Genomic DNA, 24,791 nt, shown 5'->3' with positions numbered 1-24,791 from the left:
GCATGTGGAGTGACGTGGAGGGACAGGTTGACGAATGAAGAAGTGAAGGAACGTTGTGGGGTGGATGTGGATGTGGTTGAAAAGATTAGGAGAAATACACTGAGGTGGTTTGGACATGTGGAGAGAATGGAGAATGAAAGACTGACTAAGAGGGTGTATGTAGGTGAGGTGGAGGGAGGGAGAGGGAGGGGTAGACCGAGGATGAGGTGGAGGGATGGAGTTGAGAGGTATATGAGGGAGGGGGGGTGAGTTGGGGGGAGGGTAGTCAAATGGTGGGTGACAGAGTGACTTGGAGGCGTTTTGTCTGCGGCCACCCTTTGCGGGATTAGGGCGTCGGGCTATAGATAGATAGATAGACTTCTTTTTCTCTTGAATGTGAATAATGCCAGACTCCTTCCAGTGAGGGACATTTTTTATTCATTTTTTCCCTTTCAGATAGTTAGCAGAGATTAAACAAATTCAGAACAATTGGTGTATGATGGCCGTTAACATGACTTATGATTCTGAGATGGCGACAAACCACCTGTTTGTAATGAATTCCCATAAGCATACGGGTAGGCATTTCAATTAGAGGGCGGAAGGGGTGTGGCATGAAAATTCTCGGAGTTGCCCTGATCCCCAAGTGTTTGTTACTAAAAATTCATGGTTTACTAATACATGAGTATGTGTTTAGTTAATTTATGTTTATTTTTATGTTTTAAATACCAAACTCAAATTTCTGTTCGCATAAAAACCTTTAGTAACAAATATCTATCGGGACAAACCGAAAACAATTAAAGCAGTTTACCCCCACGCATGAAAGAGAATGCCTTAAACAAAAATAATGCGAGGATTGTGATATCTTTAATCACAATTTGCATTAAATGTACCAGTACACCATCAGCAGGATCTGCGTTGAAAATCAGCTTTTGCCATGAAAAAGGCATATTTTCCAAGTTCTGGGTGGGGAGCTATTGCCCCCTTACCCCCCACCTCGTACGTCTGTGTGAATTTCTTTCACTGTTATATCTGAACCTGACCAGATATAATAAACAGCTTTCAGTTTACCTGAAACTAGGTTGCTAGGTAAATAAAAGGGCGATTTTGATTGAGTGACCAGAAGTAATTTTGGCCTTTTTACTGGTTTTCCCATACGGTTATAACACTTTTTTTTTTTTCCTGACAGAAGCACAGACCATGTTGCTAAAGAGATCACTGTGTTAGCACTTTCAGTGGCTAAATAGAGGTAGGTGAAGATGAGGGCAGCACAGCCTCCTATGGCAAGGGTTGATGCAACACTGGGGAGGGGAGGTCAGTGGACCCTGCTATGAAGAGGTGATGGAGGGCCTCTTTGACCAGTGAGGATATGGGCCTTACTCTTTCTACATTCTGTGATCGTAATGGAAGGGTTAATGGAGATTGTCTTTATGGTCCACTAATTTAAGAGATCTTTTGTTTTACTGAATAAGTCTGTGCAGAGGCAGTAAGATCCAACTAATAAAAAGCATCATCGTACTGGAAGCATTAATGAGAATGTTGTTAGTCCTTCAGTAAAGGAGGCCATTCATAAGCTGGATATAAGTCCCTGGAGCTCTCAAAACTAAACCAGTGATGTTATGGCCTCGACACTGGGGTCAACATCCTACTTGATTTTTTAAAAATTCTCCAGTGACTTTAACCCATGACAAGTATTTTAATTTGCCCTAGATATTGCCAGTAGTTACAAAACCTTAAAAAGTGGGGGTTCTAGGTTACGGCCAATAGCTACCAGCCAAAAACTTGTGAAGCTTTAAGGTCAGGGAAAATAGTTACCAATGAAAAAAAAAAAAATGATGTTTCAGGGTCATGAACAGTGGCTACCAACGTAAAAATATGAGGTTTCTAAGTCCAAGCCAACAGCTACCAACTTAAACATGAGGTTTCTAGGTCATAACAAATAGCTCAATTTTCCAGGTCCATGCTGTCAAAAGTTTGAGGCCAAGCACATACACAGGCAGATGTGATCAATAGCATTGCCTGTCTTATGAAAACTGTAAAAAGACGCCATTGTACTAAAAGGTTACTTGTCGGGGACAGCTTAGGCACTTTTCAGATATCAGGTGGCAGAGGGTAGACTTCGTCAGTGAATTATGATGGACTAGACAAATGTAGCATGGCTATGAGAGGGTTATTGAAGAGTGATGAGAGAGAAGAGTAGTGTAATGGAGGAAGGTGGCGTAAGATAGTGGGAGTATAGAATATATGTGTGTATGTATATACTTCCTTGGGGAAAGCAGCCTAGGTATATATATAGATATGTATATATGTATGTACACTGAAAAAGAGAGGGGGAGGCAAATATATTTACGCAGGTGAGAGAAACCAGATGTGGATATGTGAAAACAGATGTTTATTGATAGGTGGTCATTTATAAGTTATTCCGTCTACATTGGTTCACCATACACACCACTGCGGCTCACCTGTATAACTTCACCTAACGTGAGATTAGCTGGCAGATGAGACAAGGGGCTTTGGAAGAGAGAACACATACATTAGACAGGAAAATAAATATACTAGACATAAAATAAAATCGTCAGAGAAAGTTGACTCATAACAAGAGTGAGAATGTATGGGGCATAGATGAAAGACAAGTTACGTATGTAAGAGAGACTGCTGGTGTAGGCAAGACTAGCGACAGGAGGCAGATGTTCAGTTGTAGACAGTAATAATACTGTAAAACTGAAAAATTATGAAGCTCTAATACATTATTCTGAGATGTTTGTTTTGTTCTGAGTATCACATCACTGGATTTCGAGAATCATTGAACACTGCTTCTGTATTGTATGAAGGTTGTATAAAGTGTGTAGATATTTAAGTCCACAACTGTACACGAGACAGGCATACAGGATACAGATGTACAAATGTTCAGGCAAAAGTTGACTGTCCATCTTGCTTTCCCTTTCCCACCAAAGCGGCTCGACTTTGGGACTGCTCCCGGCGTGAGTAGATGTCTTACTTCCCCTTTATTATAAAATCTGCATCTCTTAACATCCACCTCACGAGGGCCGTGTTCTTGTGGGCTCTGGAGGCTCGCCTAGCACCTCTTCCTTGCCGATTTATTTTGAATATTGTCAGGAAGAAAAGTCCAGTCGTTCCACATACTTCTCATCCCGTGGACTTGAAAATCAGTCTCTTGAAACTGCAGCAACTGATAACGATACCTTATCTGTCAAAAAATAAGTGTCATCAGTGTCGTTTATTGCTGATTCAAGTGATCAGTTTGAAAAGTCCAAGAGAAAAGCATGAGGGCTGCCAGAACCTTTGATGCTGCTTGTACTTCACTGTGAGTTTTTTCCTTCCTAGTAGGGATGAAATTATCTGGCGTTACTTTAAAAAAAAAAAAAAGAAAAAAAAAAGAAAAAGAAAAAAATAGACGTCATTGTACTACAGGAGTTAATATTTTTGGCATCTATAAACGGACTGAGTTATTTGGTAAGACTATCGATTACCTTGATATAGGAGGCACGCAGGTCAATGCAGCAGCCTATGCCAGTACCCAACATTCCTGTCATTTCACGGCAGAGACACAACACACCTAGGCACATAAAGCAGTCACCACTCAACCATTACCACATCCTTGACAACAGTTTTCCACCTCCAGTTCAACACTAGCAATGAAGGAACACTTTCATGCTCACTTCACGCTCTAGAATTCAACATCTCGATCAGAACACGGTATTACAAGTCCCCCTCCTGACATCTACCCATTGGAGGTGTCTTTAAGTAGATATGATCGCGTTCACCTACCTTGGCTTGGAACAAGACATCACTCAGTCCTCCTCAACTACCAGCTTATATTTGGGTTCGGTGAAGTCACAGAAGAGACGTGTCCTGCTTGTAGATAGGCCCACACAGCATAACACACATCATGGAGAACTGCATAGCTCCTGCCACACTAAGACACATACACGATATCAGCAGTGTAGGGAGCTTATGGAGCAATACCGTAGGGACAGCTGAGTGCCTGCGGTCGACAGGTATGCTCATTCACAGAAACCTAGGCTGAGCAACAACTACTAAAACTACTACAACACACCATTGCTCATCTGAGGGAACTTCCGGTAGTCAGAGGGTTGAAAGCCATGTCAATTAACTCTTGGACTACGTGAGTTTCGCAATACCTGGTTTAGCCTGAATTAAATGTCCCCAGAGCGTCCCGGTCTTAGAAGGGGTTAACGATGATATTTTTAACGTCTCGTCTCCAGGGGTCTTCGTTAAACTGAACAGAATTGTCCTGAGTGTACTGGGGTCAGTGCAGTTTTAGCCTCTTCTCAAGAGGTTTTCTGTTGTTTATAAAGATATTTCATGGTAAGAATATAATACAGGTGCCGTCCTGCCAGTGAATGAGCTAATGGATATTGTTCTTCACTGCCAGAGATCTCTAACTCTGAAGATAATAATGATAATAATGTATGTTACTAGGAATAATGATAAGTGGCGTTTTCTAAACCTTGCACTGCCAGAGATCTCTTGAAACTGAATACAATTACGTGGCAGGGACAGGAATAGAATATAAAAGACGTCCTGGCACAGGAAATCACCGGCTAAGGGGCTCAGGATATGAACCACCTTTTATTATTATTATGAACGAGACTACCAGCGTCTAATATGCCGAAAAAAAGAAAAAAAACTGGCAAGGAAGAGTTACAAAGCAGCCCTCTAATCCCACAAGAACACGTGCATTATAAACAACAACTAATATTCAGCCTTTACATTTTCCTTTTATATTTAAGTTTTATTTTCTGTTACTCCCTCTCCCCTCCTGCATATAAACTAATTTGTACATAATCCCTTAAATCCTAGTACCAGTGATTCCTGCAATGCCCGGATTAACCTTAGACCCGAGTGAGATCCTAAAGACAATTATATATATATGATAAATGTATATATGGTATCCTATAACTCATTCACATTTACATAATTATAATTCTGTAGATCTAAATTCCATACTCCAGGTTAATGTAACTCCACTGTGTTCTTCTTGGGTTTGCTGTACCATTTGCCTTTTTATCTGCAGTCTTGGTCAATAATTTCTGTGCACTTGGGTTGTTAAGAGGGAAGGATTGGAAAGAGTTACGATTATGATAAAAACTGTCAATATATGGATAAAATTTGTTCTCTTCCCATACATTTACAGAGTTGATTAATATTCCGATAATTCGATCCAATCAGGTAAGCTAATTCTGATACAACCGCTTCCTGTGATTCAGTTGGGTTCCAGGTCAGCTTTATGGTGTTACGAATGCCTTTAGGAGGGACTATTAGCCTCCTTGTTTGATGGACAAGATCGCGTGAGAGTTTTGAGAAAGTCTGTATTCTTCGTAGCACCTCTTTCGTAGTGATTTAATGTTATATTACATAGCCGTTTTAATATCATCGTAGTTTGCGTCAATATCATACAAGAGAATAATGGCCTGTAATGTGCAGAGTAAATCGGTAAGGAAGAGGCTTTACGAAGCGTCCATAGACACAGAATTCGACCCACAGTTTCAAGAGTGTAAAGGAAATATTGACCGACTGTATTTCCTGGGTGTTTGTTAACCATTACAGCACGTGTAGTTGAGTATTACCATTGGCAGAAATAAACCATAGTGGATAGGGAGTCTTAACCATATCACACCACTAATTAACTCTTTGAGGCAGATCAGGTATTTTCCACTTTATTCTTGCAGTTTCCATACGATTTTATGAACCTTCAGATCGACTTTCCAAACGGAGGGAGTTAGGGAGTTAGGTGCAAAGCGAATCAAACCATCTCTCAGTAACAAGGACTGACTAAACCAAGTACTCGTTGACTAGATTGAAGGCAGCAACAAGAATAAACCCCAAAACACAGATTTGTGGTGTTAGTAGGACCATTTCTATTGCGATTTATTGTACACATTTGCCCTCTAGTATTAAGTTATTCATTATTAATATATTTTACCTGTTTACACTTCAGTATATCATTTTGCGTTTTTATCACCTTTAATCTTCAAATACCTGAGTCAGAACATTAGACTCTCTCTCTCTCTCTCTCTCTCTCTCTCTCTCCAGAATTTGAATAAACTTAGGAAAAGCTTCTCGTAATGAAGGGGTAATGAAAGCAGTATCGAACCCCCCCAAGGCCCGAATTCACAAACAAATTTAGTCTCTCTCTCTCTCTCTCTCTCTCTCTCTCTCTCTCTTTTTTTTTTTTTTTTTTTTTTTTTTTTTTTGAGGAAGGAAGATCAAGGAGTCTTCAAAATTTTCCCTTGTCCCTCCTTCGTCCTGCAAAAAAGACAGCTAATCTGAGTTACGAGAAAGAATTGATTATAAGTTTGTTTGTGGATCCGGTAAAAGTTCAGGTCTGTCTTTTAGCTGAATTAGATTGAAGAGAGAGAGAGAGAGAGAGAGAGAGAGAGAGAGAGAGAGAGAGAGAGAGAGAGAGACGCTATCGTGTAACTGGGGTGAACTTTTTTTTTTTTTTTTTTTTTTAAATAGTAGGAACAGGTGCGAAGGAAGCCTCATAACCTCCAGAGTTACACACACACACACACACACACACACACACACACACACACACACACACACACACACATTTCCCAGAGGCTGAGTGTGCAAACCAACTCCGTATTTTTTTCTTTTTACTTCCAACATTGCCTAACTGGTGACGGTAAAAAGGCCTCATTCGACCCTGTGTGGGGTACGGCGGCATACCACGTAGTTTTTCGTAGCAGGGTGGCGTCACAGGCTTAGCATTTCATCAACCTCCCCCCAGTACTAAATCTCTTCAAATTCTATCTCTTCGTTGTAATGTTGCATCATCTTACCTTGACTCTTGAAGTAACAGTGATCACCGCTCTTCTCCTCTGTCTATTTTCATTCTTCCTCTGTTACGGCGAATACACGGCATCTGCCAGGCTTAATAAATTGTTACCCTTTTTCTGTCCAACTGTCTCAGAGCAAGAGTTAACTGCTAATCTCGGTCCTTAACGTATGTAACTTTGCAACTCTGCATCCTACGACGCGATGTGACCGACCATCTTGAAAACAACGGATCTTGATTTTTGGCTCCCTTTGGTCAGATTAGTTTTGGAAATGATAGCTGGTAACTGATTTCCAGTCTAGGGTTCTTTTTAGTTTTTTTTTTTTTTTTTAAATAAAAATATACATGCACGTTTCTACCATTGTACAGTCACGGCCATTACTTACAATGCAATTCAGTATCGCAATATTGTGTTATACTGTTTTTTTCCTCCTGACGGTACTTTTGACCATTTCTGCAAAATGAATTCCAAGTTGTGGTTGCATGAAATCTGATGATCCATAGTTATGAGGTAGGAATGAGGCTTCCTGGTTACTAGCTAAGTAAATCCTTCGATTTAGTTAGATTTGGCTATTAACTGAGGGGAGTTAAAGATTCTGTTAGGTTAGAAGAACGTACCATCTTCACTGGGTATTGTTGCTTAGCTTAAGGCAACAAGGCCGTGCTAATTATTACACATTCATTACGATGACGCGCTGTAAATATTCAGTGTTAATAACATCCACCTGAGGACTTAATTTTGGTTGTCCTTACTATCAGCAGACAATTTTACGCAGGTTAGAGAAATCCTCTTACCATGAGAGGGTTAATAAAGGGCTTATCTTTATTTAAAAAAAAAAAAAAAAAAAAAAAAAAAAAAAAAAAAGGAAATCTCCTCTATCTGAATAGAATTTTCTTTTAATGCATGGAAGAAGCAGTCAAAGGCCAGAAGCCTGTAAGGTTTTTCCTAAAAAAAAAAAAAAAATAATAATAATAATAATAAAAATAAAAATAAATGCCTGGACACACTGCGTTTGAAAGACGAGGTCATAGACGGTAGGAAATACAGATTGAGTAAGACAGTTAACAGTTCCAGGGTTGACCTGCTGCATACATGAAGGACTGGGCGGAACGGTTAAGTCTTGCATTATAGGGCTGTACAGAAAAGGAATGAGAATTTGTTGCTAGATACATTTGTACTTCTCAAATCAAATACATGCTAGATACATTTGTACTTCTCAAATCAAATACATGCTAGATACATTTGTACTTCTCAAATCAAATACATGCTAGATACATTTGTACTTCTCAAATCAAATACCTGCTAGATATATTTGTACTTCTCAAATCAAATACATGCTAGATACATTTGTACTTCTCATATCAAATACATGCTAGATACATTTGTACTTCTCAAATCAAATACATGCTAGATACATTTGTACTTCTCAAATCAAATACCTGCTAGATATATTTGTACTTCTCAAATCAAATACATGCTAGATACATTTGTACTTCTCAAATCAAATACATGCTAGATACATTTGTACTTCTCAAATCAAATACATGCTAGATACATTTGTACTTCTCAAATCAAATACATGCTAGATACATTTGTACTTCTCAAATCAAATACATGCTAGATACATTTGTACTTCTCAAATCAAATACATCATTAATGAAGGATGTCAACTCATGCTACATAACAGTATATATATAACATTCTTTCTGATTCAGGGTGACCTTATTCAAAATCCCTGATGTACTGTGTTCCTGAGGCGAACTTTGTCGACAATAGAAGGACGGTATATAAGTAAAATTAATAAAGTCGCCAAAAAGGAGGGGGGGGGTGCTACGAAGTGTCCTATACCGCTTAGAATACGACCCTTAGCGTACCGCCCTTCGCTTACAGCTCATAGGTCCATACTTTAGGGGTCCCTCCTTAACCCCATGAACTGTGTGGCTTTTTTTTTCTTTCTTTCTTTTTTAGAGTTACTGTTGCTGCATCCTGAAGATTTTTCGTTGTTGTTTGGAAAGCTACTAGTGCTGATGGGGGGCATGAAGGCTGTATTATCCATCTCCACAGTTCGACAGACCTGTAAAGGCAAAAAAAAACTGCCTGGAAATACTGCTACTACTAATGATGATGATGATGATGATGATAATAATAGTAGTAGTAGTAGTCATAAAGGGCTAACGTGCTTCACTATTAGGACATTTTTTTTTTTATAATTATTATTCTTACGAGCTTCAGACGATTTTATTTAACCATCTCGTCTGGGGTACGCTGGCCACTAAGACGTCAACCCTTCCACTCCAGTTACATAATATACTTTGTTCTTGCTATTTCCAAAGGGGTTTATTCAGCATTTGGACGATTTTTTGTGTTGGGTTAGATGGAGCCTTCATTAACCAGTTTAGTTTGGTAATGTTTGATAGTTGTTTTTTTCTCCAGACGATTTTATTCAGCTTTTGGGGGACTCTGAACTCAAGGGGTGAAATATAGGCTTCATTAACCCTTTCAGAACGAGAGGTCATTTCTAAGCTGAATAAAATCGCCTGTAGGTAGCAGGAATAAGGAAAAAATGGCCAGACTGCATAGGTAAATATTATCGACCGTGGAAACGAACTATTGACCATAAAATTCTTTAAGTATTTTAAATTTGTACAGTTGAGGACATAAATACTGATCCACGCCTTCGTGATAAGTAGCAAGGCGGTGAGTGATGACTTTCGAGACCAGTGATGCGATATTAGGAGACCGACCAGTATGTCTAAAATTTTACGCGAGAGTTCCATAGCTGTTCGACTAAAGAGTAGAACGACAATTAAAATTCGTTAGTATACCTCCTTCTGTACTGTGTTGGTGTACAAACCCCTGAAGTACTGTACGCCTGTAATATGTACATCCTTTCGAAGCATTTGACAGTGGACACATTCCCCGATGCAGACCTATTACTACTTCGTACATCCTTCAGAAATAGTGCCTAGACCCCTGAATTATATGTACAAAATCCCTGTTAGCTGTACAGCCATTTAAAGTAACTGTCTAAAGCCCTCGATGTACGTGTTAGTGTTCATTCTTCTTAAAATTAGTACTGTACACAGACTCAAATATATCCCTATGTTGTAAATCTTTCTGAAGTACCTACACGTTGTACATGTTTTTGGAGTACTGCGAAGCTACACATTCTGGCGAAGGACTGTGCCAATCTTTATCTCTTTTCTATCGCTACTTTAATGGTCACTGCTCCTCTGAACTGTCTGCTTGCATTCCTCCACCTCTACGACGGGCGCGTAGCACCCGTCCGGCAGCAAACTCTCATCCTTTTTCTGTCCAACTCTCTAATGCAAGAGTTAACCGTTACTCCCAGTCTTTCATTTATGCAACAGGTCAGCTCTGGAACTGTCTCCCTCTGTCTGTATTTCCTGCTGCCTATGATCTCCAGTCTTTCAAACGCAGTGTGTCCAGGCATCTCAAAATGATCGGATCTTGAATTTGGCTCTCTCTTGTATTTTGTTTTTCTCTTGGAGGGAACTGTTACTACGGGCTCATGGCCTTTGGTTCCTTCTTCCTCGCATAAAAAAAAAAAAAAAAATCAGTCAGTGTTGAAGGATGCACCACCTCAACAACCCCACTAAACCTCGCAATTATTAGCCCCACACCGCTCTGACGAAACTCAAGTGTATATATGAACCAGCCACTCCCCTGTTATGTATTATGTATTTCTGTTCAACTCCAGGGCTTAATACAGCGAAATACATATCGGCCAGTCAGACACACCCTGTCATGTGGAGGGGTTCATTAATAAATCGCTAATCTTAATACGTCAAGGTTTAAAATACCTCCAACCTAACAGTGGGGTGTGGTGGGTTCAGGGGTTCAATTGTACAGGCAGATGCAAAAGTTCGTTCGCCTCTGCTACATCTTTTCTCTCACTGCAGGGTTCACAGATGCTTGAATGTGGCTTAGTGGACTGGGGTGGGACTGAGGTGTATATTATCATTCAGGTGTGGGTGATAATATGCACCTTTGTCAATTACGTTTCTTTCAAGGATGTGAGGAGCAGGAGAGGTGAACAGACTTCGGTATCTGATTGTACATGTGCGCTACTCTGTCCACTGTGTACTTCGTTAGCGTACATCCAACATCGTGTACTCGTGTGCCACGTAATTAAGGGTACTGTCCGCCTCACTTCATTCCCTTCAGTGCGTTTTTAATGTACCCAGCACTTAAGAATTCTGAACATGCCAGCACTACCTTACCATATATGTACAATTTTGACTACACTGTGCCATGTAATTAAATGTGCTACCCTCCATGTACTATTCCTGTGTGTGTTTTGTGTGCCATGTAATCAATTCCTCAATGGTCTCTCTAGAACCCCTTCAGTCCGAGCGTCTCTTCTGTGGCTAAATAAATCGTCTGGTAGTAGTCAGAATACAGTGAAAAATTGGTTCACACACACACACACACACACACACACACACACACACACACACACACACACACACACACACACACACACACACACACACACACACAGAGGAAAACATAAGTAAGAGAAATATCACCATCATCATCATCATCATCATCAACATACAAACTATTCTCCACTAATATGCACTGTCAGAAGTGTGCCAAGCAAAACTAGCCACACTTTTATACACGCATAGATAAAGATTCATCATCATCATCATCATCATCATCCAGACCTTCGAAATTCGCGGCTTCATCCAACAGGCTAAGAATATTGAAGAAATTTTTACCTCAATTCAGAGTTGTGACCGCTAGACGATTTTGTTCAGTTTACAGAATACCTCTTATCATGAAGGGGTTATAAGCACACTGCCCTGAGCCTCTAAGTACACTGATGTTTTTATCTTTTGTTCTCACTATCATCAGGCGACTTTAGTTCAGTTTAGGAAAGATATATTGCAATGGCCATGTGGAGAGGATGGAGAGCCTGAGACTGACGAGGAGTGAGGTGGAACGGGGGAGCGGGAGGGGGAGGCCAAGGATGAGATGGAGGGATGGAGTGGAGAGGTATCTGAGAGAGGGGGGTGTAAGCTGGGAGCAGGGCAGTGAAATGGCGGGGGACTGAGCGACATTCTGGCGATTTGTTTGTGGCCACCCCTTACGGGATTAAGGCTTCTGGCAATAGATAGAGATAGATATTGCAATGAAAGGGTAAATGAAGAGTATATTGAATTTCGGTAGGGCAAAAAATGTCTCCTTTCGGTATCGAGTAAGTGAAAAAAAGATATCACTGCATTGAGCTGGTTTATAGAGATGTTTCCTAGCCTTTAGTCAGTACAAGACGTCTCTTACTCCTCGATAATTTGTCTCCTAAGTTGAATTGTCTGCTGATGTTAAGATAAAAATATGAAAAGACGTAAGCGTAGTGAAGGGGGGTTGATACTGCCATCCCCTCCCCTTTTATATCAATCCTTCCCTCCCTTACCTCCGTTCCCCTTTCATTCTCCCCTCCTCTCGCTTTCCCTCTTTAACCTTACCTTCTTCCTACTTTCTTTCTCCTCCTCCTCTTCCTTCCCTTCCCATCCCTTCCTCCCCCTCCTCCTTCTCCCACTTCCACTCACTTCTCTCCTCCTCTCATCTTTCCTCCTTTCCCGCTCCCTCTCCTTCTCCTCTCTCCTCTCTCCCCTCCCCTCCCCTCTCCGCACCTCCACTCTCTTAATACCGTCCTGTCTCTCCAAGATTTCCGAGTGGGTGAGGTTGAAATGCGGGAGGAGGGAGGGGGAGAGGAGGGAAACAGGAAAAAACGAAGGGACAGGAGGGAGAGAAAGAGAGGAGGGAGAGGAAGGAGAGAGGATACAGGGATAGGGAGAGAAAGGAGAGAGGATACAGGAGGAGGGAGAGGAGGGAGAGAGGAAGGGAGGCAGGGAGGAGGATAGAGAGGAGAGGAAGGGAGGGTAAGGACTGAGGGAGGGGAGACGAAGAAAAAAATGAAGAATGGGGGGAATATGAAGGTGAGGAAAGGTAAGGAGAAGCGAGAGAGGAAAGAGGAAAGGGAGAGACAGGAGGGGAGGAGGGTAAAAGGAGAGGAGAGTGGGATGTTATGAGTGGATGAAAGGCGGGAGAGGAGTGGTAGGTAAGAGAGAAGGAGAGAGAAGGGACTGAAGAGGAGACTGGAATTTGTCGGAAGGAGAGAGAGAGAGAGAGAGAGAGAGAGAGAACAAATATAATAAGAAAGGTCGAGCAGAATGGGAAAGAGAGATGGCCATTGTTATTAGGTCTTCACACCATAGCACGGAGACCTACAGAACTCACTCCATTTCTTCTTCCTCAGTCTTCCAAACGTATTCAACTTTGCGCCATTCCTTTATTTCTCCACCGATTGGCCACAGACTTTGCACAATTGTTCCTTTACCAGCATATACCCCTAGACACCGTTTATTTGTTTACTTATTCTTTTTGGGGGGCTGGAGGGGGGCATTTTTAAGGAATTTATAGGATCAAGCGACAGACCATATAAACGTACAGAATTTGGGACTCTGTGTTAGGTTCATTTATAGTCATAGTAATCTGTACAGAGGTTTGTCAGTTTGCCCTGGCTTTAAGGAGACCATTTTGCATTCCCGTATTGCTCTTGACAATCTTGCTATTTTCTCATTATCACTTTGGATGATCCGGTGGTGCACTGGTTGGCATATCGAGCCAGTAAGTGGAAAAACTCAAGGTCGATTAACGGGGCGGTCAGACTCCTGGACAAAGTTATGCGAGTCGTATTCTAAGGGAATATTGAGACTCAGCAAACACACTGACTTCTTTCATTATTCAGTCCTGGTCCTCTGTGTGCAGACACCAGACGATTCTGTTCTCGCTACGAATAGATGGTTTTATACCTGCTAACGCCAGACGATTTTAGAAGTGGTCTTTCTTCATCTTCATTTTTAATTGAGATGTGGTTCGCCTGCGTGCTACGTTACTGAGCACGTTGAGTACCGAGATGCAGAGGCCGAACACTCTCCTCTCACCACAGATTCACTTGATGTCGTTAGTCTGCATGCCACGATAAAGGACGTATTTAGCAGCGTCTTCTTCCATCTGTATTTCCTGCTTCCTATGATCTCCAGTCCTTCAAACGCAGTGTGTCCAGGCATCTCGAAATGAACAGATCTTAAATTTGGCTCTCTGTTATCTTTGTTTTGTTTTTTTCTTGGAAGGAACGGTAATGGCGGGCTTGTGGCCTTTGGTTCTTTCTTCCCTGCTTAAAAAAAAAAAAAAGTCTGCATGTCACGGTATAGAGTATTTTAGACGTGGTTCTCTTGCATGCTATATTCTAGAGCTGACGAGGTGTGGCTAGCTTGCATGCCAGGTTACAAAGCTCTTTCAGAAACTAGTGAGCCCAGATAAGCTTTACATGCGCTACTTTAGGTGTGTTTAGCCTGCATACAGCACATTGACCTCTGCAGCAATGAAAGTTAGATGAGAGGAGGAACCAAAGCCTAAGTGGAGCAAAAATAAACCAAAAACCGTGACGAAGTGGTTAATGTCAGCATGAAAGAATATGTCGTAGGTTGAACAGCATCGTCTGTGGGTACCTGGGAGAAAATGTGACTTCATCTGTTGACAGGGAAACAGGAGAGAGAGAGAGAGAGAGAGAGAGGGAGAGTTAACAGTTCCCTTCCTTTGAAACTTTCCCTCTATCTCCTGAGTAAAGGTAGAATTGTTTTTACTCTTTCTTGTGATAGCTGAGGAATTTCTTAAGATTCTCGTAGTGAAGAGGTCAGGAACATTCATTAAGTCCTTCAGTCCGTGTCATGAATTCACTTTTTTGGTCACACCGGACGATTTTATTCAGCTTGACGCCTTTTTTTTTCACTTCACTTTGGCTACCACCGGACGATTTTACTCAGCTTGACGCCTTTTATTTTTCACTTTGGCTACCACCGGACGATTTTACTCAACTTGACGCCTTTTTTTCCACTTAGGCTACCACCGGACGATTTTATTCAGCTTGACGCCTTTTGCTCTTCATTCATGGTGGTGGCAGAGGATATTTGTGTAACTTAGGAGGGTGTAGTGGTGGTGAAGTGGGTAGTGAAGGTTGTTATGTACCCCCTCCAGAATGATAGAATTTTCTTAGGTGACTAGAAGGGTATGGAGCCAGCAAGAATATAATATAGAATACGACCATATTTTCTGTATTGCCTGCACTTTATTGTCGTACATCAGTGTCTGTCATATATTTTTCATCTCTCTCTGTCTCTCTCTCTCTCTCTCTCTCTCTCTTGTTAATTCCTTTTCATGTCCTGCTGTTTCTCTCTCTCTTTCCTCCACTCCCATCTATACTCCATCTCTCAATAACCCAAACTCCTCCATCTTCCTCTACTTTTTTTTCTTCCTTCTGTGTTTTCTGCTTCTACTTCTTGTCTTCCTCCCCCTTCTCGTGCTCAGTTTTCGTCTCCTGTACGCCTTCTGCTTTTATTTCTTGTCTTTCCCACTGTCTTTCGTCATCATTTACGTTTTCTGCATCTAGTGCTTCTGTTTCTCTTCTCCTCCTCCTCCTCCTCCACTTTCTCCTCCTCCTCCTCCACTTTCTCTTCCTCCTCCTCCTCCTCCACTTTCTCTTCCTCCTCCTCCACTTTCTCTTCCTCCTCCTCCTCCACTTTCTCTTCCTCCTCCTCCTCCTCCTCCTCCTCCCGTCGCGTTCTGCTTTTACTTCTTGTCTTTCTCACTATCTTTCATCTTCTTTTACGTTTTCTGCATCTAGTACTTCTGTTTCTCTCCACCTCCTCCTCCTTCTCCTTCGTGTTCTGCTTTTGCTTATGTCTTGCCCTCCATCATCTGTTCTGCTTCTGCTCCTTCTCTCCTTCATCTGCTTGTACCTCTGCTTATTCTCCATGTCCCCTTCCCTCACCATGCCCACCTCCGCCAGATGCAACCACGAGTACATGGACATCTACACGGAAATCAAGGACCCCACGAACACGGACCTCGTCAACTCTCCCTTCGGTGGGCGGTACTGTGGTGGCATCTCCCCTAGGCCCCGGATCTCCCTGTACTCCACCGTCGTCATCAGCTTCTACACCGATCTGGCAAACACTTCCACCAACCTCTTCCTCGGATCTTACAAGTTCATCAATGGCTGTGAGTTGGATTTGTTGTGTCTTCGTTGTAAGTTAAGTTTGCTCTAGAGAAAGGAGAAGAAATAAGTATGCAAAACTTAAGGGCAGAAGCAGAATACGAGGGAGAAAGAAGGAAACGTGCAGTCACTTCCACCAGCCTCTTCCTCGGATCTTACAAGTTCATCAATGGCTGTGAGTTGGATTTACTGTGTCTCCGTTGGAAGTTAAGTTTGGTCTAGAGAAAGGAGAAGAAAAAGGAGGCAAAACTTAAGGGGGTGAGCAGAACACGAGGGAGAAAGAAGAGGAAGGAGGAAGAATAGACTGGAGATGTTATTCTTCCTTTCCGTCTTGCATACCCCTCCGTTTGTGTTGATTTCTTTGGTTATATGAAGCAGTTATAACAGCATTCATGTTATTCCGAGAGCTGAAAGAGAGAGAGAGAGAGAGAGAGAGAATGCATGTGCCAGACGTGAAAGAATCGGAAAAAAAAAAAAAAAGATTGACGAGTTCATTATAGACGAGAGAGAGAGAGAGAGAGAGAATGCACACGTTACTGAATGAAAGAACAGGTAAAAAAAAAAAAAGTAGAAGAATTTGGCATAAAAAAAAAGAGAGACTGCACATGGGAATCACTGAGGTATGACAAATTGTGGAAGAAGATGAGAGACGAATCTGGCATGAAACAAAGAGAAACCATGAATGAACGAGCAAGGCATGATAAAATGGGTTAAAAAGAGAACTAACAGAAGAGTTTGGCCTAAAGAAAAAGAGGGGAACGCATGAAGGGGTGAGGCAAGAAAGAATGAGTGTGAAAGAAAATGAAGACAAGAGTTTGGCGTGAAAAGAGAGACAGTGAAAGTGTACAGGAAAATGTATGAAGCATGTACGACTGCGTGAAAAAGGAGAGAGAGAGAGAGAGAGACAGTGGGGAATGCCTGAGTGAATAGGCTACAACAGCAGATGACCTTAGTGATTTATAAGTGAGATTATACTCGCCCATCATATCACCATTAACTGTAACATCGTATCAGTTGAACGCATGTTGATATATCATTTATTACTTAAACGTAGGCCAGAGAATACCCTTAAGACTTAGACACAATTCATGAGGTACCCTGTATTTTCAAGTCAAAACTGTGTCCACCCATTTATCCATTCACTTTAACCAAATTCTTCCGGTCTCTCTTGTTGCCTGTTTACTCATACGTTCTTTTTTCTCTTACACCAGGCTCACCTTTCTTTCCACACAGGTTTTCCTTATTCACTAATGCATCTCCTCTCATTATTTTTCCCTTTTTTTCAGCCAAGTACATCGTGGGTGAAAAGGTGCCCCATTCCCTCTGCGACTACGTAATTCAGAGCGAGCAGTCACGAAGAAATGGGCAGTTCCTCTCCCTCACCTACCCCGGGGCCTATCCCAAGAACATCACCTGCCAGTATAAGTATATTGGCAGTAAAGGGCAGAGGATAAGGCTCGAGTTTAGGGATTTCGACCTTTTCTACGGCGGCCCACAGTGAGTATTGTTGTTTTTTGAGTGTGTGTGTGTGTGTGTGTGTGTGTGTGTGTGTGTGTGTGTGTGTGTGTGTGTGTGTGTGTGTGTGTTATTTCGACTTATCATGTTTCTCTTCCTTCGTTTTCTTTTGTGTCCTCTATTCTCTCTATCATTCCTTCCCTTCCCTTCTTCATCCTTTCCCTTTTCTTCCTTGCTCTTCTCTTCCATCCCCCTTCCTTCCTTACACTTCCTTTCCCTTCCTTTTGTTTCCTTTCCTTTCCTTGCCTTCTCTTCCGTTTCATTCCCTTGCTGTATCGTCTGTTTCCTTCGCTTTCCTTCCCTTCCCTTCTTTTCATTTCGCATCTCATCCTTCCCTTCCTTTCTTTTTCCATCGCGTCCTTCCCATCCCATTCCATCCTTCCCCCTTTTTTTTCGTCTCTCTCTCTCTCTCTCTCTCTCTCTCTCTCTCCAGCAGCACAGCATAACTAGTCTCGGTTAACATCAATATAAACACACACTCGTTCCTATGACCCACTCTCAACTATAAAATCATATGACGGTAGTAGAAATAGATAACAGAATTGCGTCGACCTTGAGAGGGTTATATCAGAGCAACTTCAAGCCTCATCTAGCGAATCCACATCCATTCAAGCCGGGTCACATGCATTCCAGTGTATTTAGGTTGGATGATAGCGTTTATTTACTTTCTTCAGCTTTAGTATGTATGGGATTGATTCCTCATACTTATACAGCCTCCAAACACTCCACAATCAAAGTAGAGTGATTTTTTTTTTTCAGTGCTTGTATAAATTTCTGTGTTCACTCATTTAATTACCAATCACTTTAGAACCAAGCAAGATTGACTGTTACCTTAATCTGTGCATAGTATCGCATATTGGCACTCTTACCTTCACACATGCAGACCGAACACTGTACAACCAGACCAGAGTGTGTACTGAAGGAAGACGACAGACCAAAGTGAGAGATGCTCTTAATACAGCCATGCAGCTCCAGTGCCCGGTTATACTAATATCCCTATACTCCTTCCCTATCAAGGAGAAGGAGGAGGGTAGACTGCAGGAGGAGAGTGTAGTAGTAGTAGTAGTAGTAGTGGTGGTGATGGTGGTGGTGGTGGTGGCAGTCGCAGTAGTAATAGTAATACTAGTAGTAGTAGTATAGTAGTAGTAGTAGTAGTAGGTTCATTAAAAATACGAACTCAGTGGACTGCGGGAGGAGGGTGGCTTTAGTCTGCAGTCCACTGAGTTCGTATTTTTAATGAACCTACACCACCACCACTACTACTACTACTACTACTACACTATACTACTACACTACTGTACTACTACTACTACTACTACTACATTCACTGTGATTTGATTGTGATCTGTTTGGTACCTGTATGAAAAGGGACAAAAATACAGACGAGAGGTACAGCCAATAATCTGGACAGGAGGAATGAACACTAATAAGACGTCATTGTACAGAAAGGCTCATTATACAGAGTGTCCCTGGAGGTAAGTCAAAAACTTTGGGAAATGACAGATGAGGGAATTCTAAGCCAAAAAATGTCATATGAACATGTGTCCAAATCTCAACCGTTACGGAGCTACAATTACTGATGACCTTATGGGCGAAAATGGTCTCCTTCATAATTCACCCATAAGGTCATCAGTAACTGTAGCTCCGTAACGGTGGAGAGTTGGACACATGTTCGTATAATATTTTTTCCTTAGAATTCCCTCCTCTATCATTTCCCAAAGTTTTTGACTTAACTCCCGGGACACCCTGTACTTTCACCCCCATATTTCTGGAGCAGAGGCAGAAAAGGTGTGTGTGTGTGTGTGTGTGTGTGTGTGTGTGTGTGTGTGTGTGTGTGTGTGTGTGTGTGTGTGTGTGTGTGTGTGTGTGTGTGTGTGTGTGTGTGTGTGTGTGTGTGTGTGTGTGTGTGTGTGTGTGTGTGTGTGTGTGTGTGTGTGTGTGTGTGTGTGTGTGTGTGTGTGTGTGTGTGTGTGTGTGTGTGTGTGTGTGTGTGTGCTTCCAGTTTAGTAGGCGTATTCGCGTTAGCATACGAACCTCTCTCTCTCTCTCTCTCTTTTTGTATATTACACCATACAGTTCTCTTTCACTCTGTCTATACATTTTTCATATTATCGTCAATTGCGTAAATAACGTCACGAAATAAGGATGGAGGTGACGCCCGCAAACATTTTCTTTTTTTATTTTTCTCCAAATTTACAGACACCTCACTTGGCCCGAAAATATGGTGAAATATATGAAAGGAAAATACTGGCCTGTGTCATCTCCGTCCTCAATTACCTTTTATGGAGATTACCTTTTCGTGGGTCCATTCCTGATAGTGAATTATTATTATATTATTAGGTACAGAAATAAATCGATCAGGAAGAAGTGCTTAGGGAGTCTGCTTAACCAAAGGGATTTTAGAATTAGTAGGAGGCTCCGTTATCCCTTCTCTTTAGCGATTTATTTTTCCCCTATAGCACCGTAATACCCTTTTGTATATTATTTATGTCATTTAATTCCGACAATGTTTGCTTCAGTAACGTCAGTGCTTATATGGGGTAATTTGCAGATTAAATCGCTAAGGAAGAAGTGTTGGGGAATACTCACTCCTAAATTCCACAACAGGTGTGTAAAAATTACTTGTGAATTCTTAGATGTTGCAAGAAAGTGTGTGTGTGTGTGTGTGTGTGTGTGTGTGTGTGAGAGAGAGAGAGAGAGAGTGTGTGTGTGTGTGTGTGAGAGAGAGAGAGGGGGGGGGAGAGTGTGTGTGTGTGTGTAAAACCAGAAAAGAAATAGAGGAAGAAAAAAGCTCAGGAAAAAAAGATCACATCCTGTTGTCGATTCACAATAGGGGTATCCGCCCCATCCTCCTCCTCCATCTCCCCCCTCGCCTCTACCCATCTCAGCCTTTGGGGAAACTTCTCACATTACACCAGGGAAAACTTTAGCCATACAAGGAAAGTTGGATCGTAGGAGAGGCGCCTTACTCATTCTCCCATATCTTTCCCCAGCCATCACCACTTCTTCTCCTCCTCCTGCCTGTCACTTAATACGAAGGGGGAACACGCCTCATCCCCCCTTATCTTTCCCTTGCTATCACCGTCTCCTCCTCCTCCTCCTCCTCTTCCTCCTCCTCCTCCACCTCCTCCTCCTCCTCCTCCTATCACCTAATACCAAGGAGAAACACGCTGAGGTTTTGCCCTTTTCTTTTTCTTTTTTTTCTTTTTTTTTTTATAGCTTGAATACCACGACGTCATGATTGGGCTTGTATGCTGGGGGTATAGGAGGGGTCGTCGCACCTTTCCGTCAGCGATCTATTCTGTACAGTTCACCTCGGTATCCCCTGGTATGTTATTGATGGGAAGTATGTAAATAAGCGATATACTGTAAATAGCATCCAAAAAATAAGTCGCTGAGTATTAGACGCTGCGAAGAACCCCTTATCAACTCGAGTCGTATTTACATGGCGCAGGAGGGCTCTTAACACCTTTTCTGTAGCGATTTATTTATCCTATTCCAACTTAACATTCCATAGGTTATTTATTTCTCTCAGTATTGATAGAGTTTGCATCAGTGACAGCAGGAGTGTGAGGTGTGATATACTGAATGAATCACCAAGAAGGACGTGTTACGAAATCTCCAGTGCCCCTTACAGCATGCCCCTGACTTTGCCTTTGCTAACCCCGGGCGATTTCTTTCAGTCAACACTTTTTGGGCTGGGGAAGTTAGATACCGCTTTCATTTAACGATACAGGAGAGGGTTTGGTCGGGGGTGAGGGAGTTGATACATTTATTTCTATAGATTGCATTTTTTTTTTGTTTTCGGATCTTCAAGTTGTGGATTTTCTTTTGGATCGTTACCAGTTTCTTGCAGTTTTTATTTTTAGGGGAGATATTTGCTAGATATGAGCAGTTTTTTATTATATACAGTATTTAGTCTTTACCTTCTTCTACCATTTTTTGTTTGGAGGGGAAGATCTCGACCAGGTTTTTGTAATTTGTATTTTTTCCGGGTCTTTGTCATGTATTAGCATTTCTAGTTTTTTCCCCACGATCTTCCGAATACATCTTTTGAACTGTTTAAGGCCATGTGTAGTCAGACTGAAGGCTCGATCTGACTATACTTCGTTCACTTTAACTTGGTCCAGATTTTCGCCCTTTCGTAGCTTATTTCCCGTAGCTCACTGGCAGAAAGTGACAGTACGAGAGCTCTGCATGATTTCTTGGCGCGTCTTCGTGATTAGTACCACACTCCAGTCTTAATCTTTTGTTATAACTCAGCATTCCTGATGGAGAGATGGCATTTTAGCTCAGACTGAAGTGAACAGAGTATGGTAGCCAAGGAGACTTTCCATTTCAGAACCGAGGCTCGCTAAATTTCAGACAACCACGAATTAGTAATCAAGTTGGCAGAGTAAATCAGTACCGTCAGGGAAAAAAAAAAAAAAAAATGTACTACACTAGCAGGGGTACCAGGCGTTGCCTGGCCAAAAAGGCGAACACTCTAATCCCATTTGTTCTAGTTCAGTCTTTACTTCTTCTCCAGGAAGACCATGTATGAAGAGGGATTATAAGAGGTCCAGGAACTTTCTATTACAGCATTCGCAGACTTGTTTACTATTACTGGTGACTTCAAATGACCTTGGAGGTCAACCTCACATAGCCTGTGTCCGAACTGGAGGTCATGTTAGTCTCCATATCAAAAACTGGGCGCAGGGGTACCCGGCGTTGCCCGGGCCAAAAAGGCGAACATCCAACCAGTGCCTCAAATGACCCAAATCTGAATTTTAACTCCCTAAAATCATCCTTGGGTCACAGTGATTCAGAATATATATGGGTCTGGGGGTCTCTGGCCCTTGGTTTGGGCGTGATTGAAGGACAAACAAACAACGAGGCTTTTACATATATATAGAGTCAGTGTTGCCATGTTGTCTTGGAGCGTATGAATCCAGGTCTAGGCCACTTAGTTCTGACGGTTTAGGAAGGAGAGACCAGTCATTACTCCGTGAGCGGCATTACGGGATCAGTCGACTCCAAGTAGTGGCAGAACATATCTCTTTTCAACCTCGTCTTGTTGGAGCGTCTCTGCTGATTAGACCTGCTTCGAGGGGAGGTATGGGGTTTTTATTGTTATCAGTGTTATTTTAATTTTTCTGTGAGACTGTAAGCTTAATTTTTCAGGTTTCGCGAAGCGTCCATGTGTGTGTGTGTGTGTGTGTGTGTGTGTGTGTGTGTGTGTGTGTGTGTGTGTGTGTGTGTACGAATATTTTGGGAACCAAGCCTTATTAGTTTTATATCATCTTTAATTATATACCTTTTTTTTTTTTTTTTTTTTTTTTTTTTTTTTTTGAGCGAAATTCAAGCGCGATTATATTTGATAACTTTTGTATCTAGAACATAATACAGAAGACGTTATTGTTCTAAATGGCTTAATGATGAACAGAAGAGGTGGTTAGAGGGGATTGAACCACTTGAGAGGGAGGGAGAGAGAGAGAGGGGGGGGGGTCGGTGAAGGTGTGAGAGCAAATGTGTGAAGGAGAGAGAGAGAGAGGGAGAGACGAGCCTTGGGGGGTAACGACGGGGGACGAGGGAGAAGAAAGGAGGAGGGAGGAGGGTAAAGGAAGGAGAGAAGAGGCGAGGGAGATGAAATGGGAGGGGCAGGGAGAGGAAGGAAGGGGGATTGGGAAGGGGAGGAGGAAAGAGAGGAAGAGGGATAGAAGGACAGAAGAATACAATAAGAAAGAGGAAGGGGAAAGAGAAGGGGAGATGGGAGAAGAGGTAAGAAAGAGGGGAAGGAAAAGGGGAGGATGGGAGACGGGTGGAGAAGGGGAGAAGGAGGAGGCAGGGGAAGGAAGGGGTGAGAGGGGAAAAGGAAAAGGAACGAGGGGTCAGGAAGGAGGAGGTGAGTGATGGAGGGAAGGAGGAAGAGAGGGGTGAGTGACGGAGAAAGGAAGGAGGGAGGAAATGAAGAAGGAAGGGATAAAGGAAGAGGGAAATGGAAAGGGAGAGGGGGAGGGGGGAAAAGGAGAGGAAAAAGATGAGGGGAGGGGGAGAGGGGAATATGAGTCAGCCAGGGGAAGTAATGAAGGAGAGTGGGGGAAGGAAGGGGAGTGTGACAGGGAGAGACAAGTAGTGACGGGGGAAGGAAGGGAAGGGAAGGCAGAACAGTGAAGGAATGGAAGGAGGGAAAGGAGGAGAGAAATAGGGAAGGGTAGGAAAGAAGGAGGAGTGAGGAAAGGAAGGAGGGAGGGGAGAGGAGAGAAAGGAAGAGGAGAGAGGGAGGAAAGAGGGAAGTAAGGGGAGGGGAGGGGAGAGAAGGAGAGGGGAGGGAAGGGGGGTAGTAGTCAAGATTTGTTTGTCCAGTACACACAGCCTGAAGGTCCCCCCCCCCCTCTCTCTAATTTAGTTGGAAGGAAGGAAGGAATGAAGATAAAAGGAAAAAGGGAGGGAGTAAGGAAGAAGGAAGAAGGGAAAGAAGGATGAAGGAAGGAGGGAAGGAAGAAGGTAGGCAAGACGGAAGGAGGGAGGTAGGAAGAAGGAATAGGGATGAAAGAAAGAGGGAAGGAGGGAGGAAGGAAGAAAAGGAGGAAGGAAGGAAGCAAGCAAGCAGATAGGAGGGAATGGAAGGAAGGAAGATTCAGATGAAGGAAGGAGGGAAAAACACAGACAGGAAAGAAGAAAGAAATAAAGGAAGGGAAAGAGTAGGAAAGAAGGAAGGAAGGAAGTAGGCACACATGGAGGAAGGAAGGAAGGGGGTTAGGCAAGTAGACAGGAAAGTAGATAGAGTTACATTGGACAGTAGATATGTGTAATGGGGTTCTCTCTCTCTCTCTCTCTCTCTCTCTCTCTCTCTCTCTCTCTCTCTCCCTCTTCCCCCCCCCTCTCCCTCTCTCTCATAACCCCTCACTCTCTCCCTGTCTCTCATACCTCTCCTCCTCTCACATTCTCACCCTCCTCACTCTTTCATATTTCCATTTTCTCTCCCTCTCTCCCCGTCACCTCCTCTTACCTCCCCTCCGGCTCCTCCCAGTTCCAAATACTCCCTCCCTTTCTCTCCCTGTATCTTCCCTCCCTCTCCCTCCTCTTCTCTACCTGTATATTCTCTCCCTTTCATTCCTCTCATTATCCCTCTCCACCTCCCTGTATTTCTAAAGGCACCTATCATGGTCTTGAAAAATAATAATAATAAGAGAAATATAAGTAAGTGTTCTACCTTCCCCTCAAGGACTGTTTTCCCCTCTTCCTCTCCTCCCTTCCTCCATCCCCTCCTTTATTCTCTCCCCTCTCTTTTTTCCTTAGCATCTACCCTCCCTTTCCCCTCCTTCCCCCTCCCACAATTATCTTTTCCCCCTTCCCTTCTTCCTTTTCGTTCCCCTCTTCCTCCTGCTTTCCTTTCCCCT

At 42.5% G+C, this 24,791-nt stretch overlaps 1 protein-coding gene across 1 annotated transcript in view; it reads left to right on the top strand.

Moving 5' to 3' along the window:
• Positions 1-24,791, top strand: part of LOC145418813 (tolloid-like protein 1) — a 148,331-nt gene that overhangs the window by 95,260 nt on the left and 28,280 nt on the right. Inside the window, exons 4-5 of the mRNA XM_080287145.1 lie at positions 15,688-15,899; positions 17,181-17,391. Of these exons, the coding sequence (XP_080143271.1) occupies positions 15,704-15,899; positions 17,181-17,391 (407 nt within the window). The 5' untranslated portion in view covers positions 15,688-15,703. The remainder of the gene's footprint in view (positions 1-15,687; positions 15,900-17,180; positions 17,392-24,791) is intronic.

The sequence above is a fragment of the Coenobita brevimanus genome, chromosome 116, assembly GCF_032717465.1.
Source record: "Coenobita brevimanus isolate Jiangsu-jjx chromosome 116, ASM3271746v2, whole genome shotgun sequence".
Taxonomy (NCBI): Eukaryota; Metazoa; Arthropoda; class Malacostraca; order Decapoda; family Coenobitidae; genus Coenobita; species Coenobita brevimanus.
Note: the sequence above shows the minus strand (reverse complement) of the source record. Positions and strands in the feature narration are given on the sequence as shown.